Here is a 21044-nt window from a genome sequence, read left to right as displayed (position 1 = left end):
AATGCAAAAATAAATGTGAGATGTATAGGACCTATCCTTGAAAGATTACTGACATGACCATACTGTATTAAGTTCTTCATATTCTATGTTGAAACGTGTTTGCCCCTTGACTCGTTTTTAAGAGGTGGTGTCCTCCTATCAACTAATATGTGGAAGCATTCTGCTTGTTTGCTTTCCTTCTGCCTAGAATTCTGAACCAGCATTTATCTACTTCATGTCATAAGCTGTGAAAAAACATGCTGTCTTCCTAATCCATTTTCTAACACAGCACCAGCTACCAAACCTGGAGCCAATAGCAGTACATGTCACTGTGAAAATGACTAATGCAACACGCTTTACTATTCGCTTTAATACTGTTGCTACATCACGATTGTAGAAAGCGAATGCTGTAGCCTAGGTCGCCCTGCCCAGACAGGATTGCAAGAAGCATTAAGCCTCCTTATCATAGCAGAAATACTGTGACTTGTAGCTGTCATTTATTTTGAGTGATTTCACTAAAATGCACCACCACTGATCAATATCATGTGTTTATTTGTATATAGATTTAAAAAAAAAAAATCATACAGTTGTCATTATTTTCTCTCACACCTCACAGGTGTCTATAACAGACAGTGCATCTATAATACGAAAGACGTGTTTTCTGAGGCATTTTATATTAATGCGAAGGTGAAGTAGAAGTGTCTGGCCAGTCTTTATAATGGGCTGCCATGCAGAGGATAGAGGAACATACACCAATCCGCACGCGCCCTTCCTTCGCTGGTGGTAAAATGACTCGGATAATATTCTCTGTGTTGGAAGCAGCCCCAGCAGCGGGTACTTTCCAGATGATACATTATACACAGCATTCCCACTGATCAGTGTGCGCAGTGCGCAGTGCGCAGTGCTCCCCTTGCAACGAGACACACCAAATCATTTCAAGGAGAAACACGGGAGCCACTGTCAAGTCACAATTAGCCTCAACACACACTCTGTGGTTACTATGTATAATATCAATACCAAACATTACATTGCAAACTTCTATTTATTCCTAGGCAGGGGAAGGGCATACTATGACCGTATATACTAAGTGCCCAACATGTAGTATCCCTCTCCACATGTTGCCTGGGTAAATATGGCACTGTATGTATCTCATCTATTTCTGACATACTGTCATACAATAACATAGGACTCTATAATTGATGGCATACTTCGTGAAAGATAACAACATTATGAAATACATGATGTAATGTGGACGGAACAGCAAAACGGAGATTAGCTTCTGTAATCTTATTTCTTACATTTATCATCCCCACATTTGGCTCACATAGCCAAATGTATAGTGTTGAATTGTTTTATATCTGCTGGACACTGTTGACCATGTGAGCAGCATTTGACTATCTGTAATGTGAAGTCATGCAAAGCACCTATATATAACATGTTGAGATAATAGGAGCAGCTATAAAAGTAAATATTGAGTGGGGTGCTTCAATAATCAACAATAGTGATCTCTAGGGAGCCAAGCAGGGGGTGGGGGGAATGATGAATTACCTAGAATAACTATTGGTGTTTTAAATATTGTATTTATTCATTTATTTTTTAACCAAAAAAACGTGTTCAAATTGGAAAACTACCGGGACTGGGGAAAGCAGATATATTCTTCAAGGACTCCAGCTCAATGTCACCAGGTATTCAACCGAGGGGAAGGCAAAGGACGGGCTGCTGTGTTGGGCCAGCAGGTGGCAGCAACGGGAAGCAGCCGCAGCCCTGGGAGTCTGGTGCTCGACCATTCAGCTGCGGCAGCAGAGGAGAGAGGCTGAGCTCCTGAAGGGCATCAGATGAGAGGAGGAGAGGTGTAGAGACAAGGCGCTCGCTGAGCCCAGTCCCGCTTCTCTTTATCTCCTCCCCTCCTTGAGCTGGACACTTGCACCCGCTCTCCTGAGCATGGAAAGCAAATTGAACTCGTCGTCGAACAGCAGGGACGACGGCAACAACGTTTTCCAAGGGAAAGGCGAGAAAAGTCTGACAGCCAGCAGTGCCAGCGTGAAAGAGCATGGCAACTCCGTGTGCTTCAAAACGGACGGCGAGGACCCCGTGGTTGGCTTTGAGGATGCGGAGGGGCCCAGCAGGCAGTATGGGTTCATGCAAAGGCAGTTCAGCTCCCTGCTGCAGCCAGGAGTCAATAAATTCTCCCTTCGTATGTTTGGCAGTCAAAAGGCGGTGGAAAAGGAGCAAGAAAGGGTTAAAACTGCAGGCGTCTGGATCATACATCCCTATAGTGATTTCAGGTAAATGGTTAATCTAAATCTACCGTCTGTAATCCCAGCTCAAAAACTGTTTCCTCTGGCCAGCAGATGCCACAAGTACTGTGCAACGACTTTGTAACTGAATTATTGTCAAGCTGTTGATGATGTGGGATTGTGCATGTGTGTCTGTGCATGTGTGTGTGTGTGTGTGTGTGTGTGTGTGTGTGTGTGTGTGTGTGTGTGTGTGTGTGTGTGTGTGTGTGTGTGTGCATGTATGTGTGCATGTAGGTGTGTGACTGCTTTCACAGTTTTCAATTGGCTGCGATCTAAATAAATACAAGGATTAGACTGCTCTGGATAAACTTTGTCTTTGAAAAACAAAGTGCAGTGAGGCAAAAAAGGTATATACTGTACCTCGGAAATCCCACAGATTTAAGCAACATATTTCAGTGTTTATGTATTCAACAATTTTTTTGGTAGTAATTTTCTCCAGAATGTCAAATAATGTGGGACTAAAGGGATATTATACTCCTTGTTATGTTAGTGTTGCTCTTTTCTATTTCAGTATTAACATATCTTAATTATTAGCAACACGTTGCTATCCTGACTCAGGAACTGTGAACATGTTTGAATAATTCACAATGTTGTGTTACATTTTAAGACAAGACATACATTGCAAAGCGAGCGCAGCAACAATGACCTTGAAACAAGTCCTGTAGTCTAGTATAGGACAGAAGCAGCAATTTATACGTACTATTTTAGATCTTCATAAAATGTGCAAGGAATAACATCGATTGTTCATTATACAGTACATAGTAGCTAACACTTGGAGAAGTCTGCTTTCTTGGCTGGTAGAAATATAAAATTTCACTGGTATTCTGGATTAAAGTCAATATACTGTGCATTAAGGTCAAATACAAGACACCTTCAATTTCTTTTCCCTTAGTTGTGTTTTATTGTATGTTTGGCTATAGTCAGAATAAGCCTCTGTCTCTGGTGATCACTGCACTGTGTCTGTGCACATAGATAGGGACTGTAGTAGCTGGCGACTTCTCATACATACAAAACACTTGCACTAAAGCATCCGAAATGCAGTATTCGAAATTCAAAAGGGCCTAATAAGCTGTAGAGTCTGACCTGATATCAATGTCAGTGCAAGTATGTGCTTTTTGGTTATGTCAGGATTAAGTCAAGGAATTGTAGGTTTTTGGACGAAAAGGAAGTCGTCCATGCAAACAAATAAACATGTACAGTATGTGTAGTGTGTGCATTAGATGCTGGCCATGGTGCTGAATTTTAGAGACCAAGTTAGCAGTACAGGGCTTTGGAGTCAACTCATTCCCTTACATACAGTAGTTAAGCAGCAGATAGTGTGGAAGTTTTTATGCATGCCTGTATTGCTGGTGTATCCAAACTATTTAAGGTGAGGCTGTAAGGAAAGTTGACAAAGTGGGTGTGCAACAATTGGTGCTTTATTAGTATAATCTGTGCTTCATTAACAGTTTGTTATATTTTGTTCTAGTCATTTTTAAAATATTTCTTCAATTATGTTATCTGGTTTTATTGACTAACAATATGCATATATGGCTCCTTGATAAACCTCAAAAATATAAAGCAAAGTAACTTTAAATTATCTTAAAATTCTAAATTTGATACGCAGAGGATTAAACTAATTTAACAGATTTATTGAATATATATATATATATATATATATATATATACATATACATATACATATACATATACATATATATATATATATATATATATATATATATATATATATATATATCTCTACTGTATGAATACCATTTATTTACATAAATAGAAAAAATACATGGTTGTGCCAAAAATAAAAAATTAAATGTATACCTAAATATGCTGTATGACCAGAAACATGAAGGGGGAAAAAACCATTAATAGAAGTACAGTAAAGGTGAAGTGAGTGTAATGTATTTTCTTATTCAACATCCTGGGCATAATTACAATCTTCATCTGGTTTGTTTTCATGTAACATATTTTGAGATCCAAAGTGCATATAGAGGAGCAATTATTGTAATAGTGTAGATCACAATAACTCACAGCAAATGGAAGAAAATTATTATGGTAGAGACTATCTGGTACAACATATCTCATATACAGAATTGCAATCTACAACCCAATGAGAAATTGCTAAATAGTTATTACTGATGTTGTTGTTGTTATTATTATTAATAATATTATTAATGTCAAAAATTATTTTCTCATAATTGATGGCACTTAAATATTTATTTGTAATTTAAAAACAAAATTAATAATATACTAAATAACAGATGATCCATACAGTATGTCTCTTTTACATACATATTTCATATGAGAATAGCTGCTTGCATATGCTTTTTAGATACACTTAAGCCATTGAAAAAAAACATTTTGTTTGATCGCAATACTTGCAATCTTGAAAGCATTGTAAAATAATTTAACAATTTTACTATTACAGATGTGACTACTAAGAAGTTCCATAAAACTTTTTTCAACTGCAATTGCATTATATCATTTATTGTTTTAGTACTGAAAAGTAACACTGGTTTACAAATGCTGATGTAGAATATGTTATTTCTCCCATTAGCGCATCAGCATTGTATAAATATGGAATGGCAACATTTGTTTCAAAGCAGGTGTGTCAAATTTTGCATTAAATATTGCACTAGATATAACTCAACACTGAGTTTTAACGGGAACAATAATCTCTGCTACAACTGTTCTAGGGAATGGCATGCATTAACAGCGTCTGCATTGTACAGTATCTCAACACTATCATGCTTAGTTTTATCGTCACATTAATAAATACAACAGTTTAACCAAATCAATCATCCAAGCCTTCAGTCAGATAACAGTTTCGGACAAAATATATATAGGGCACTCACTGTTGGTGTGGTTGATGGTACCCAAAGATTGTTATGTGCACTATTACCCCTCCATGGTATACAGCAAGCCCAAGGACTGTACATTTCTAATTGCAGAAAGACAAAGAATGACCTTGCCGCATCCTCTTTCTAAAGACCACTGCTTTTCAGAGTTACATTACAGTACAATACATATTACAAAACTAGAATTAATTCATTCATTTAATTAATCAGGAAACCATATAGTTGGTGGATTTTATTTATATTCTTTGCTTCTCATCTTCTGCCATAACAGGAGAGCATAAGTAAGCTAATCACTTGAAAGAAAGCCTTATAAACATTTGAGGTGTATAGGGTTCGTGTTGGTATCCATAAATTCATGCCATGTGCACAAGCACCTTTTCTGCTAAACTTTAAGTCAAACTTAAAAACACACTTTCTGAACGAAGCCTGCAATATAATGGACTTATTGCTACAGCCCCACCCCCACAGTCTCACTTAACAATAATCAGAGTCAGGTACTGCCATCTACTGCACTTACTTCTTCACTTGCTGTCACTGTAAGGCACCTAACATACCACTTACATTGTAAAATATCTGGGACAGGGATTTCCTTTCCTATTATCTGATCTTATGTTTTTTGCTCTTATTGTTTTGTAATTCCCTTTATTGTATCTTTTGTCAAGTGATGCGTACATTGCGTACATTGTTGGCACTATATAAATAAAAAAATATACGTTGGCACTATATAAATAAAAAAATATACAAAGATTCAGTTGTCAACAAAAGTATAAAATACTTAGAAGCCAGACAGATTTTTGTAGGAGCCAGTGTTTTGATAGGGCGGGGGAGGGGGGAAATCGAGGGGGAGGGTGGGGATGGCTACCCCCATGCCCCTCCCCACTTGTTGGCAGCTCTGTGTGGTCATTGTGTTTGGCACGCTCACACACACAGGCACTCACAGGCACTCACACAGACACACTTTCACACACAGACACACAGTCTCTCTTTCTCTCATACAGGCCCACAGACAATCCTGCCCCACCCACAGTGTGCATTGAGAACAGGGAGGGGTCCGATTAGCTTTGGCAGGCCGCCGTTTAGCTTTAACCTCCAATTCTTGCGCAGCCGATGTTTCAGTCTCTCCTATCTCCCCCCACTACCCTCACTGAGCTGCACGGCGGTGACTTGACCTGTCAATCAGGTCAATTATCACAGGCGCCAGGTGGGACATTTTAGGCGCTGGCCGGGATTTTTCCATCCCTGACATACTGTAGATGCATAATGTCCTCACTAATTTATCATTGATTACTTCACTACTGTATGTCAGCAATGTCACACTATGATGTCACCGCATTTTCCTTTTTCACCTAACAATGCATCGTAGCATAATTATGTCATATTTGATACATGCTATATGGTGAGCCAGACTATTATTTTAAAAAAAGAATAGTGTTCAAATAAAAAAAATATTTACTAATTATTAAAATGTTTGGGATATGTTTTCAACTTTTTGCTGTGTCAATTTTAACCCACTATATGTATGTACCTTACCTTAAATTACCTTGCAGAATGTAAAGCACTCATTGCATAATATGAACATAAAAAATGTAAACATATATTCATATTCTTTTTAAGATGATTTTTAATATAGTATTACAGACATGCTATACCGCTTTTATAATTTAACCTATGTTATACTTTCCAAATATGTGTATACATAGCAAGGCACATTGGTGCTGTTATGATACATTACATTTTTTGGAAATCCGTTTGTGCCCTGGATCATCATTTTTACTACTAACATAGGATTCTCAGGCAGATTTCCCTGAACAGAAGCACCGGTCATTGCGAGTATTTTATTCTATGCTATTGGTGTGCAGCTTTGCTACTCATTGTTCTATACACAACAAGAGCAATGCAAAATTACATTTACACAAACTAATTATGATAGCTGTGTTTTCTTCTTTGGTGCCTGGATGCAGCCAGGGCCGTCTTAACAGCATTATAGGTCCCCGGGCAAAGCAGTGCACTGGGCCCTGCCAACTCTCCGCTACAAGTTGTACTTTTTCTCCTTCTACCAAGTTAGCGGGAGATTTGAATGTTGAGGCAGGTGATCGGAAAATTAGTGTTAAATTCTGGTCTGTGCATAGATTAGCATGGGGCTCCTATGCTTGTGGGGCCCCTATGCTCGTGGGGCCCCTGGGCAACTGCCCAGCGTGTCCACGTGTTAAGACGGCACTGGATGCAGCCATCTTTGATTTGAGATTCTATTTAAGACTACAACACATGGAGATTCATTACCAGTTGCTCTTGCTTCTTCTGGGGCGAAATAAACCTGGCTGTTGCTGCCTAAAATGTCGGGTCAAGGTAAAGTAGGGAAAGGAGAATCAAAATGTGTTAGAATTCTACTATTCCAAGCAAGCAAGAGCAAGCAAGCAAGAGCAGTTAGTAATGGATCTCACTGCACTTCAGCCTTCCAGTGTCTTAAATGGCATCACCAATTAAATATGGTTGGCACCTGGGAAGGAAACAAGGAGGTATAAATAATTTTATATTTAATTTTGTATACTGTAGTTACCCTAGTTTAAAAGTACTTTTTAACATTTTGTATCTACATCTTAAATAGAGGCGACAGCACCTCTAAAGAAAGTAGCTCAATGTTCTGAGGAGAAATAGGAAGAATACGTTTGCAAAGATGACAAACTAATGTAGCTTGAGTAATTAATATTGTCCAACAAAGCAATACGCTGATATATAAAGAATCCGCCCAAACATATTTGACTGCACTGCAATTAAATGTAGTAGAAAAGAAAAATGTAAAAAAACAAGATTTTTTTTTCTAAGACTAAGATGTGGTTAATATTTATAGCTTGAACTACAAAAGTTATTCATATCAAATACAGGTTGGTGAAGTTTGAACAGTTGAATTACTGTAAGTACAATGTTAAGTTTTGCATAATAACTGAAAGAAAAGGCTTAGAAGTAACATGTTGCTTTAATGTTTGATCATTTTGGAGAACTTTTGCTATGTGTTTGTTATTTGCAGTTTTTGACACAGTTCCAAAAGTGGTTTATTTTCTAATCAAAACAAATGCATACTTTTGATACATGTGTGATGAATTGGATACTATAAATTATATGTCGTTTAACATTTGCTATGTTGGTAAAATAATTATAGTTCATCATATAGCACAGTGCTTTTTCAAACAGACTTGAAATATATCATGCAGTCAGCTAGCAGAGCCGCGAATACAACTTACAGTATGACCTTGATTCTCATGTTTTTTTTTCTGTGTATGAGATCATAAATGCAAAACATTATATCCGTAATTGTCTCTTGTTGAAATTCCTCTCATACATTTCATGCCTGCAGTTGTCTCTGGAAACATGGACGAAAACATACAGACTGCTCATCCTCTGCTACTTAGTGGCATATCTTCCAAGAAAGATTATGGCATGAAATATGCTAAATGAATGAATAATTACCCTATCTACCGTACTATGATAATCTCTTGTATAGTTAGCATCCAGATCTGGTTATCAGGGTTTATTAGGAGCATTAATACGATTTAGCTGTCTATATTATTCTGCTATATTGTTTTTGCAGGGATTTTTAAATGACATTTTGTAAAGAAGCAGTTTGAAATTAAATAATATGTCATTCATTTTAGAATTGAAATACTTCTGGCAGAAGATAGCTCAACTGCACTCTTTTTGAAATGTAATCTATCTAATGTGTCCAAGTGCTTTTTTTTTTCTTGTCCATTCTGAATCTCAATAATTGCATGTTAAATTCATTAGGATGTTAACTAGTATATTGTAATATTTTCTGCTTTGTCAGATATACTATATATTGAAGTTGTACTAAAGTGAAAGCTGACAGCTATATAACATGTTCACTACATGTGTTAATATTTCCATTACAATGTAAGATATTTCCATTATTTTTCAAATTCAGAATTAAAAGAATAACCTTGAGCTGCAAACCAATAAATATCCTACCTATGATTTGCCAATTAATGGCAATAAGATGATCACACGTCTAGGTCCATCAATGCCAATCTGAAAATGGCTCGTTGACATACAATAATATACCAGACTATCTGTGGTGGTGCAGTGGACAGCTCTAGACATTTTTTTTTGTTATGTGAACTAACCCAACTTCAAACTTTAGCCTTGACTGACATCCTTGGGGTTGCAATACTCAAAACCTTTTACTTTATTTAGGAGCTCAGATAAACTCACAGGGTACTGAAATCTATAATCCTTTTTTTAAATGTGGGGAGTTATCTCAATTGGGTAGGAAGACAGTGGGTAAGGTGTGGGTTTTGAGTACGTTTGCTGGGTTCAGTTCTTGCATACTGTAGGTCACTTGCACTCTGTGTGAACTGGTGGAAACTGAGTTTGTCTCTCTGTTTTTTCCAGAACATACTGTACATGTATCTGAATATATCTTTTCTGATAAAATATCCCACTGAAAATGTGTGCTGATAATTGCACTTAGTGAGTCCTAACACATCATTGTCATCCCACCTTTCTAGCATAGCACCTACTGTACTCTACCTTTCCTAGCTGCAATGTCTGTTTCCACCAGACTGCTTGCTTTTTGGAATGAGGTCAGTAGCAAAGCTTTGCTAACACTTGTGTGGGCTGAGCTCCTCAGATTAATTAAATGACCTATTCACTGATAGTGGCAGTAGTCTAATTAATCCTTTTACTGCCTAAGGTAGCAGTAAGATGATGAAACATGTTGGTGCATGGGGGTGGGGAATATTACTATAAAACAGTTTTACTGCAATAAGTACAGTATACATTTGTAATCATTCAGCCATTCCAACACATTACTGCCACAAGTATAAAAAGGCTAGGGTTTTTGCAGGATTCATTTTTCTGACATGCATAAATCTTTAATGTCATCGTTTATGATTTTTTTTTTTATACAATGGTCTTGTCAGATGCTACCCCTTGGCCATCTGGAAGAAGATAAAAAAAACTGCCATGGAAAGAACTATCAGTCATAAGTGAATTCCTGCTTGTATCAGACACGTATTTAACGTTTTTTTTCCCCCTTTGCTGATACTTTCAGTCACATACTAATTAGGTCTTTCATTGTTGCAGATAATTGCAAGTTAATTAACTCCTTTGTATTCTGTTGTACTAAAAAGCTAAATGACTCTCCCATTGCAATGGCAAGCACACAACACCTAACCAGAAGACAAGAAATACAAATATGCATCCCAGTGCACACATCCCAATTGATCACTGCCCACCATAAAGATGCTACCAGGACCCAAATCTCAAGTAGAAAAGGAAGCAAATATTGCACTTTACATAAATGTTTTTGGAAGTTGTGAAATGTAATTATTTTCATTTGCAGACCGACAATACATTGAAGTGAAATGATCAAAATGTCAGTTCACCATGCCTTTCATTGTGATGAAACAAAAAGAAGAACACACACACACACACACACACAACTCCATAACTAATGTAATCTAAACCTACAATGATCATGACGACTCCATGCTGATGACCTCATCCCAAATATTGCCTTATGATAATGACTGTGGGACTCACAAAAGAACCTCAGTAATCCATACATTATTACAATTGTAAGCTCCTAGCCCCAGCATAATAACTAAAGAGAAAAGTGCAAATTGATAAACATATTGTTCAAATGTATTAGTTATTTTGATATGCGGCATCTACCTATTTGTTTTCTTTTGATCGGTTACATCTAAATGATAAATTTGCAGTTAAAAACCAGCTGAAATCACTGAATGTAATGATCCCATCTCCTGTAATGAATCATTTTTACTGTAGCTTATTGTTAGGGACAGTAGCAGTTTAACTTACTTTAATATAATTAACAGAGATGTGCAAATGTCTTTAAAAGCACTTTGTGGGAGTGTTGCGTATTTACACCAACATTTTCACTAAAATTAAAATCAAACCCATTTCACCACGTTCTGCAAGAGTTTAGCAATATTACCGTAGAAGTATACCAAGCTCGGGGCATCTGACCTGCACATTGACTTTTAACATTTGTCAATAAAAAAATTGGGCTGAACATTGCCATTTTGCTAATTTTTTTAAACAATTTAATTTTTTCCTGGTTTGTGAACAGCTCTAATAATTAGGCTCAGCAAACTTTTCATTGCCTCTGTTATTTGTAGGTTTATTGATATTTTCACTTCAAGCTAAAGTATAGAATATGTTATTGGTAAGGGAAATATAGCATTGATTAATTAAGTTTTATTTTTTAACTATAATAATAAAGGTAACACGCTTCAAATTTAGACTCAGCATATAAACAATATTTAATCACCAAAACATTTAAATATTAGGCCCTTACTCAGTATCGTGAGATGCAATATACAGAGCAGTTAGAGAATGAGAAGTGAGTAACGACACTGACTCTGTGCTTGAATCAGAGGACCCTGGTTCAATTCCCAGTCACTCTATCTCCCTGTGCCTCAAACACAAAAAACATAGATTATGAACTCATCTGGGCAGGGACTGTGTCTGAAAAAACTCCTATATATTGCACACTGTGCATTATACTGCACTTGTGAAGTGTGTTGAGTCCCATTGGAATAAAGGCACTATATGAAATAAAGTTATTATTATTATTATTATTAATGTACTAACCTCCACTCACTTGAATATAAGCTCTTCACGTTTGTGTTGACATGGTTTGATATAATGAGGCAGGATCCATGCAGGAACAGGGTGTTGCCTGTAGTAAGACTGAAACTGGCCAGATTTGTTTTATGTATTTCATAATGCATTTAGTAAAACAGTGTTCGGGTATCCATACTGAAAAAGAGTGAATGGTTATTTTTTGCAGGTAGGTCTTCCTTAATAAGCATTATCTTGGTGCTAAGAAGTAAATTCCAATTTTATCTAAACAGCAAAGCCATTACTAATTTATATTGGTGCGCAATACTGTGTCGGGAACCTGATGTGAAGTTTCTGAATGTTAATAAAAGCTCTGTCATTTCCCAGTTGTGAGCTTGTTCTTGACATTTTGGCTTATGCGATTGCTGGTTTAGGTATAGTATTAAAGTATTTTGTGATTATCTGTCTAATCTAGGGGAGGCCAACTCAAGGGCCACTAACAAGTCAGGTTTTAAGGATATTCCTGCTTCAGCACAGGTGGCTCAATGAATGGCTCAGTTGTTGACTTAGCATCTTTAAATGCCATGGCTAATCACTTTGGCTTCAATCGTTGACTGATCCACTGATTGAGCCACCTGTGCTGAAGCAGGGATATCATTAAAACCTGACCTGTTGGTGGCCCTTGAGAGTTGGCCACCCCTTGACTAATCATTAGTTGCAGCATTTTTGTGGCGAATTGGAAATAAAATATCCACAGGGTATGTTTACCCACATTAAAACATTTTATCATGAACATTGCATAAATGTGCCTTATAAAATAAAGGCCTTTGCAGCTTATCCCACACATCATAGAAGTATGTTTTTATCTTCATTATTAAATAAAAGTGTTTACATATTACAGGACACATTTCATGTTTATATAAATAATGTAGTACATCTTTTTGTGAACTTCAGGAAACATGAGCCTGTGCTGTTACTTAAATTACTGTTTAGGTAGTTTTACATGTGTAAATGATTCCAGGAAAAGGCGGTCCAAATCTACATTTCTACAAGAGGGGTTAAATTCTGCATAATAAGGAGGGGAACATTCTGCTTATTAGGCATGGGAGTCTCTTTTTCAGCTTTAAATGAAAAAGCCCTTGATCACTTCTTACACTTCTGATAGAAACGATAAAAATAATGGGAATCAAGCCTCATTTTATGCTGTAGCAGCAATATGTTTAGCATAACGTGGACACAGAGTGCTGCTCATGATGTTTTTAAAAGAAACCTTAACAAATGCTACTATTTCATTGAGCCAGTTTAAAAAAAAATCGAGTTTGGAAAAGCAGTCTAGACATGAAAACTTTACTATAAAGAAATAACTAAATTACTTGTTTTCATTTCAATATTCATTTTAACAACATGTATGTAACCCCCCCCCCAGCCCCCCTTTGGGATTATCATGTGTGTGTAAGGGGTTAAAGGGTTTGAAGGAGTTGGATATTGAACACCTGCCCCTTTGATAGTATATGCTGATAATATGCTGGATGGGTTACCTGGTCTAGGGTGACTCAGCAGAGGCTAAGCTCCGCCCATTTTCTGCCTAGAGACAGGGAGTGGGAGAGAGGTCATAAATAGGAGAGGAGAAGAACTCTGAGGAGAGAATCAGAGGGGTCTCACCGTGTATATAGCCCTGTAAATAGTTAGGAAAAGGTAGATGGCCCTGTTTTTATTTTATCAGATAGGGAAGAGCCCTTGGAGTCAAGCTCCCTAGAAATATGAGGGATATAAGTACAGGCTCCCAGAAGGGAGGCGTATGTTCCCTAATGGTTACTCCAAATGGTAACTGTGGGACTCTTAGGCTTAGTCCATAGACACTTTGCCCGTGCGGAGGTGCGCTGAGGCTGAGGGAAAGCGGTGCTTCCCCTGGCCTTAGAGCGTGCGCCGTCCGTGGGCGTGTCTGGGGGCGGGCCAGTGACGTCACGGAGCTGGTTCGCCCTCATTGGGCGAACCACTCACGTGACCGGCCCTGCGCTCCCGTGAGCACCAAAACTAAAATTTTATTAAGACACACGCTTCCGCAAGTGTGCGGAAGCGTGCGCGAGCCCCTGCTAAAGCCGCTCTCATTGCGGCTGCAGGGGCTCACTGCCGAGCAGCAGCGCGCCTCAGCACGGGTCAGTGCCTAAGCGCTGACCATGCCCGAGGCATTAGAAGAGTAGCAACTTATATCTTTGGACACCCTCCTGCTGTGAGCAACCCAAGACAGTATAAGGTGACACTCTCCTACTGTGAGCATCCCAGAGGAGTATAAGTAGGGCCCAATAGAAAGGGACCCCCTCTGACATCCTAGCCCTGAAGCGCTACCATAATGTTCACCAGAGAAAGTTACAGAACCCATGCTCTCATTGATCAAAGATATAAAGGCGTAGCCGAAGCAGGGAACCAGAAGATATGAGGAAAAAATGCACATTGAAGAATAAGTTATCTTGTATGTTCAAGCAACTACTTGTGCCTCTCCAGGACTGCAGCAATGCATCTGGACAATGCATCTCCGGAGCTGAACCGCATTAATTTCAGCCTCGGCGATTTCCTGCTTCCTGAGTTACAGTCCCCGGTATGAGGTGCTGGTATCTCCCTACATTGTTTAAATATCCCAGTCACGTGAGAACCGTGACGTGGGAGAATTTAAACATGGCGGAGATACCGGCACCACAAACCGGGGACTGTAACTCGGGAAGCAGGGGGTCCCAGAGGCTGAAATGAAAGTAGTTCAGCTCTGGAGACCCCCTGCTACACTACTGTGTTAAAATAAAATAAAAGCCGCGCGATCGCCTGTTAGAGGAGCACTGGGAGAGTGACTGATTCAGTCTCACTCTTAGCGCGCGTCTCTTACAGACAGGTGCTGCCCGGTAGGATTCACACAGCACAAGACCCATTCAGATGCAGGGACCTCCGCTGTGTAATCCCGATGGGCCATTACCCCCTGCTATGCACTGCATCGCGGACAGTCAACACTTTGCACACTGTGCACCAGCATATGCTCTTCAGCAGGTGATAGGGGGTTCTACATCTGTATGTCTGCCGTATTACACAGCTTTTCAGCACAGCTTGGGTTACTGAAGTGCATAGCCAGTAAACTTACTCACAGACACCTTTTTTGACCTTTTGGGTCTCCGCAGTGCGAGGTTGGTTTGCGGGCTACGCAACGTGAAGCTTGTAAGTGGGTATAACCACCATTAAAAAAGTTATGGGGCTAAAAAAAAAATGACAAGAACCCCCCACTGCACAGTTTACAGTAAATAAGAATACCACTTATGCATGTGTCAGACACCTTGGCAACCCTTTCTTACTGAGCACAAAAAGAGGGCAATTTATTAAAAAACAAAGTGAATTAATGGCAGTGATACGATACTATATTTTGTATGCTATCTAATAAGGAAGCACTACAGATGAATTGTAATTATCTTAATACTCTCACAAACACCTGATACAACAATGTACAATGGTTTAAGATAGCTGTGACTGTGCGTATTAGGCATGCACTCACTAATGGGAGATAACCATTATCTCTTGTTAATGACCAAACACTTGAATGACTGTTAACAAGCGATAAAGCTATTATCCTTCAGTAAATATACCTCAAATTATCTAAGGTTCATTCTTAAGATGCCAATTGATGAAAAACAGATGTAAGACACCTACAGTACTTTCTTACATTTTACGGAATGTACTGCATGTATAGAATAATAGAACATGTTGTGACTTCTATGATGTTGGACAAGGGGTCTATTCAATGTAATAAGCATGGAAACGCCAATTTTCCCAAAAATTATGCTTTGCTATATTCTATATAGAATAATCATGACATAAATCAACAAGTTGCCAAATGAGACTGTTAGGCTGGGCGGCTTAGATCTAACAACACATGATTGAGATGTCATTATTTATTAAATCATTAGTAGCCAGAGTTATTATTAAAGTATAGACAGTGCCTTCATGTCCAGAATGAATACCGAGGGTTTAATGAACCTTAAACCATATGTAGCCAAGTTCCCCTGCGCTACTAATTCTCGGCCCCTCCTGCACCGTAAGTCCCTGTAAAGAGAGGGCAGTGTTGGGAGTAAATCCTGTAGGGCCTTGTACATACAAACTTTAAAACAAAACTATCCAACCCCTTTCTAACCAAAGAGGTTAGTAACTAAAGAACCTGTCTCCCTTAGTCACTTACTTTCCTATCCCAACAAACAAACTCTCACATTTCAATGTCAGAGAGATCAATTAGTCAGATGTGACTAACAGATTTGTGTGACAGCATATCCATATGTCAAAAAATACTCCACTACATAAAAAATCCATCATTAAACATAAGTAATAAATTCTGTATTATAGAAACTTATTATACTTAATCATGTCCATTTTCTGACTTCTGAAATGGTTTTCCTTTATATTTTAGGGTCTCATGAACCTATTCTATATTGGTGGCTCATTTTCAGGACCCCAGTGGCCCTATTATCGAAAACAGGCGATGCATAAATGGAAAAAAAAAGTCTTCAATGGATCTTTTTAATCTTCTTAGAAGACAAAACACCAAAAACTGTGACCTAAAAATAAAATGCATCATTAATTCAGTAAATGGAGACCTCTTCCGTTTACATTACCATAAGTGGCAAAGAAGCTCTTTCTATGTCATCTCTCCACTGTCGACTGAGGTGCTATGGAATATGGATGGTCCTTTCTGTAGGCCTGTTGTGCCAATGCAGTCAGCCCTCACCTTGACAAAGGCAGTGTGACTCTGCCGAAATGTTGGTCTATTTTTGGCACATTAAAGCCTTCTGCTTAAGTCCGTGTGCCTGTGTTTCTCTCTGCTCATCTATGCATCCATTGGGACCCTTGGATTCCTTTTGAAACAAAGCACTGGCAGCTATTACCCACATTTTGCGTCATTCCTGAGTACCTGCATCACTTCTGCTTTCGTGCCAGTGCATAGCACATTCTTTGGAAGCTATTTGTCATACGTCAAAATCTGTTGTTTGTATTGGGGTTGAGTATTATGGTGGGGAATGCTATAATTACTTAAAGTTTTAGTCGCATATTTTAACTAGTCTATTAAAGACGTATTTCTGTTTAGAGAGTTCAAAAAAATAAAAGTTCAAAGGCACGTAGAGTTTGATTTACTAAACCAAAAAGAGATGGGAAATGATGGAAATCCCTGTTGACATGCTTTGTTATTTTTCTCGTTATTTTTAAACCTACAAAGATTAAAATTAAAAGGTTAACATGATCAAACCCTTATTAAAATATCTTAAGACTGTAAACTTTATATTCACATATTTTAACTTTATGTTTTAATGTCTGAACATCATACAGTTTTATTTACTCTAAAATCTGTCTGAGTCCTTCCCTGGTAAAACAAGAAATGCTTAGAAAGGATGTAAAATAACTAATTACAGTGCACCTCCACGTCTCAGTAAGCAACATATAATAATACAGTAAGATAATATTGATAGGAAAAAGGAATGTGTATTAGATAGGTGCCTGCTGGTAAAAAGGATATAATACCAAACCAGTTGGAAGACCAGGGATTGGCTCCAGAGGACGAAGATGTGCTTAAAAAAAGGAAACACAATACATAGCTTAATACTGTATGAAAATGGACAAACAACATATAATACAAACAACATATATGACAATTAGCTATCAGCTGAGAGATCAACAGGTGAGTGAATATTTAAAAAACATTTAATAAAACATGGCTTAAAACATTGGACATATGAAAAATAAAAAATAATAGATAATAATAAGACAATGGAAAGGTCAGATCGACACACTGCTGGAACGGGTGGAAGGCCCACTCACCAGATGGATGATGTAGGCAAGCGGTGGATAATTTAGAGAGTATCCCCTCTCTGCTGCTCAAACAGCCACTGCACCGGATCGATTCCGTAGGTGGAGGGTTGCACAAGCCCGCACGGCGTGTGTGCGTGTAGCCTCTCTCAGTACTCGGTGAAGGACGTGCAGGTATGATCGGTTTGGCCACAGCAGATTCGCTGGATGTTGGGAATGAGCGTCGGCTTGAATCAGCTGATTCGCCACCGGATCCGTTGGAAAAATTCTGATGCTGCAGTAGAAGTCTCAAAGATCACCCTACGCGTTTCGAAAGATAATATTCATAACCACACTGTACTTAAAAACACATACAAAATGTAAAATCATCGGAAGCACATTCAAATATATAACACATTACTGAACAAGCGGACTGTCTATTTAACTTGGTAAAGGGATACAGTACTTTATACAGTAGGTCTTTTCTTTGTGAGGGTTGTCTAACCATGCCAACATTAGTTGTTACAAACCATCTAGATCTTCAGTGGTAGGGATTGCTGCTTATCGCTGCCCATTGAGAGTGTCGCTTTTCCTTGTTGGCTAGGAAGCAACAAGCTGTTTAAATAAGTAAAAAAATCGAGACATTTCTGTCTCATAGAACACTCATCCAGGAAGCTGGTCAGTAATTATATGCATGGTCGCATGTATGTCTTTATTTATATAGCGCCATTAATGTACATAGCGCTTCACAGCAGTAATACACGTGACAATCATATAAATAACAAATAATACAAATAACAGATCATGGGAATAAGTGCTTCAGACATAAAGAGCTTACAATCTAATTGGTAGGTAGGAAGAACATACAGAGACAGTAGGCATTCTGGTAAGTGCGTCTGCAGAGGGCCAAGCTTTATGTAATGTGTATAGTATTAGGCTTAGGACATGGTGAAAAAGACAGCGCTGACCCGTGCTGAGGCCCCCCATCATTCCTAATGAGAGTGGCTTTAGATGGCACTTCCGCACGCTTCAGCAGGCGTGCGGAGGCATGTGGAATTTCAGCCGACAGCACAATTAAATTTTTCCCGCTGAGGGAAGCGCAGGGCCGGTCACGTGACTGCCAAAAGCCAATGGCAGTCCATGACGTCGGCGCCGTGTCGTGGCGCACTAGCCCCGCCTCCCGTCCTGCCTCCCACCCCTCCTCCCGCCTGGCTCCCACCCGGCTCACAAGTGCGCACGCTGACACTCATGTAGGGACACAAAAAAGCTCCTGCTTGAGCAGGAGAGCATGAGCGTCAGCGCTGCTCAGCGCTCTTGTTGTCACCATGTCCGAGGCCTTAGCCACGGTGCTACTCATATAGTATGCTTCTTTAAGAAAGTGTGTCTTAAGGTGCATCTTAAAGGTGGATAGAGAGGGTGCTAGTCGGGTCCAGAGGTGTGGGACAGTCAGTGAGAAAGGTTTAAGGTGGGAGAGGGCTTTAGATACAAAGGGGTTAGAGAGAAGACATCCTTGAGCAGAACGCAAGAGTCGGGATGGTGCATAGTGAGAAATTAAGGCTGAGATGTACGGAGAGGTAGAAGAGTGTAAAGCTTTAAAAAGTGAGGAGGAGAATTGAGTGCGGGATGCAGGATTTGATCGGAAGCCAGGAGAGTGATTTCAGCAGAGGGGAGACGTGGAGACAGATTTAGGAAAGAGCAGAGTGATTCTGGCAGCAGCGTTTAAGATAGATCGTAGGGGAGACAGGTGAGAGGCAGGAAGGCCGGACAGCAGGAGGTTAAATAATCAAGACGGGAGATAATGAGGGCCTGAGTCTGAGTTTTAGCAGTCGAGCAACAGAGGAAAGGACATATCTTTGTAATATTGTAGAGGAATTGCCCAGACTCTCTATCCCGTAGTTTACAATGTAAGTGTAATACACTCTTGATATCTTTCAAGGTCGGCTTCCCAGATGCTAACTGTGGTACATGGGAAGGCATGGGGCCGTAATTGTATCCCCATTAATAATAAAGAATATTTTCCTTTGTTGCTGGTGAAATCTCCTTTACTCCAACTTCAAAGGATGTCCCAGTGTCATTTGTACTGCCCTTGGGATGAATAGTTCTTTGAAAGCTCTTTGTATTGATTATATTTGTATAGCCTATAGTTATCATATCCCCTCTTAGATGGCTCTTTTCTAATGTTAACAAATCTAATTTGGCCTCTGCTCATAAATCAGATTTTCCACCCCCTTTATTAATTTGATGGCTCTTCTCTGCACTTTTTCTAGTTACATAATGTCTATTTTATGGAGTGGTGCCCAAAACTGTACTCCATATTCAGGTGGTCCTTGCTAATTGTTATTTCTCTTCCATCCATACACTTTTTAATGTTAAATGCAAGATAAGATCTTATTTGCCTTTGCAGCTACTGCCTGACATTGGACACTATTATTTAGTGTGCAGTCTACAAGCACTTCTAAATCCTTCTCCATCAAGGATTGACCTACAGTACTTTTTCCCCATTTAATTTCTAAGTCACCTGTTTATTCTTGTTGGTCAAATGCATAACCTTGCATTTATCTGTATTAAACCTCATCTGCATTTACCTGTCCAAGTTTCAAGGCTATCCAGTCCTTCTGGAGAGAAATTACATTCTGCTCTGATTTTACTACCTTACACAATTCAGTGTCATCAGCAAAAATGGAGACTTTGCTCTCTATACTAACCTCAAGGTAATTAACAAACAAGTTAAAAAGCAGGGGACCCTTTCCAGTACGAATCTTGTGGTGAAGAGAACCGCAAGGCAGGGCTCAATGCGAATGCACTGATATATATATATGCAAATGTAAATACAACTGTATGCTCATCTGCATGTCTTAGGCAGGTCTGCAACCCTGCCTTTCTCATTATCACCCAGCACACAGCACTTCCACTGCAGCAAGGGATTCTGGAAATGACATGCAAATGAGCACATATAAATATATAAATATATATATATATACAGTGCTTGACAAATCACCCAAAAATCTACTCGCCGAACCAAAAAATCTACTCGCCACCTAGTCCCGCCTCTAATCCCGCCCCCAACCCCGCCTCTAATCCCGCCCCCAGTCCCTCATTTTTAAAAAAACAAATTCCTAGTAAGAACATTCGTTTTTGACATTAGTTTATTTATTGTATTACATTATACTACAATTAGGTAGGTGTGTGTGTGTGTGTGTGTGTGTGTGTGTGTGTGTGTGTGTGTGTGTGTGTGTGTATAAATGTCGAATCTAGAAAAAAAGCCAGAATATTTAAAGCAGCAATCCCGTCTGGGATCTTACCTGATCCGCAGTCCCTCAATGTCCAGGTACCCTCATTCCGGCAATGTTATACATTGGAGGGGATGTGTTCCCTACCTGTCTTCTGGGTTAGGGGGGGGGGGAGTTCCGATGTCTTCAGTGTGAAGCTTGAGTCAGATCTGGAAGTAAGCAGTATAGGTTATTTCAGTGTAGTATAGAGCAGTTAAGATATATAGGGTAAATAAGAA

General features: G+C 39.0%; 1 protein-coding gene across 1 annotated transcript in view; it reads left to right on the top strand.

Moving 5' to 3' along the window:
- The first annotated feature begins 1764 nt into the window (after nucleotides 1–1764).
- Nucleotides 1765–21044, top strand: part of HCN1 (hyperpolarization activated cyclic nucleotide gated potassium channel 1) — a 436901-nt gene continuing 417621 nt past the window's right edge. The window contains exon 1 of the mRNA XM_075589049.1: nucleotides 1765–2264. Coding sequence (XP_075445164.1) covers nucleotides 1921–2264 — 344 coding nt within the window. The 5' untranslated portion in view covers nucleotides 1765–1920. The remainder of the gene's footprint in view (nucleotides 2265–21044) is intronic.

This window comes from Ascaphus truei, chromosome 1 (genome assembly GCF_040206685.1).
Source record: "Ascaphus truei isolate aAscTru1 chromosome 1, aAscTru1.hap1, whole genome shotgun sequence".
NCBI lineage: Eukaryota > Metazoa > Chordata > Amphibia > Anura > Ascaphidae > Ascaphus > Ascaphus truei.
This window is presented reverse-complemented; position numbering and strand designations above follow the sequence as displayed.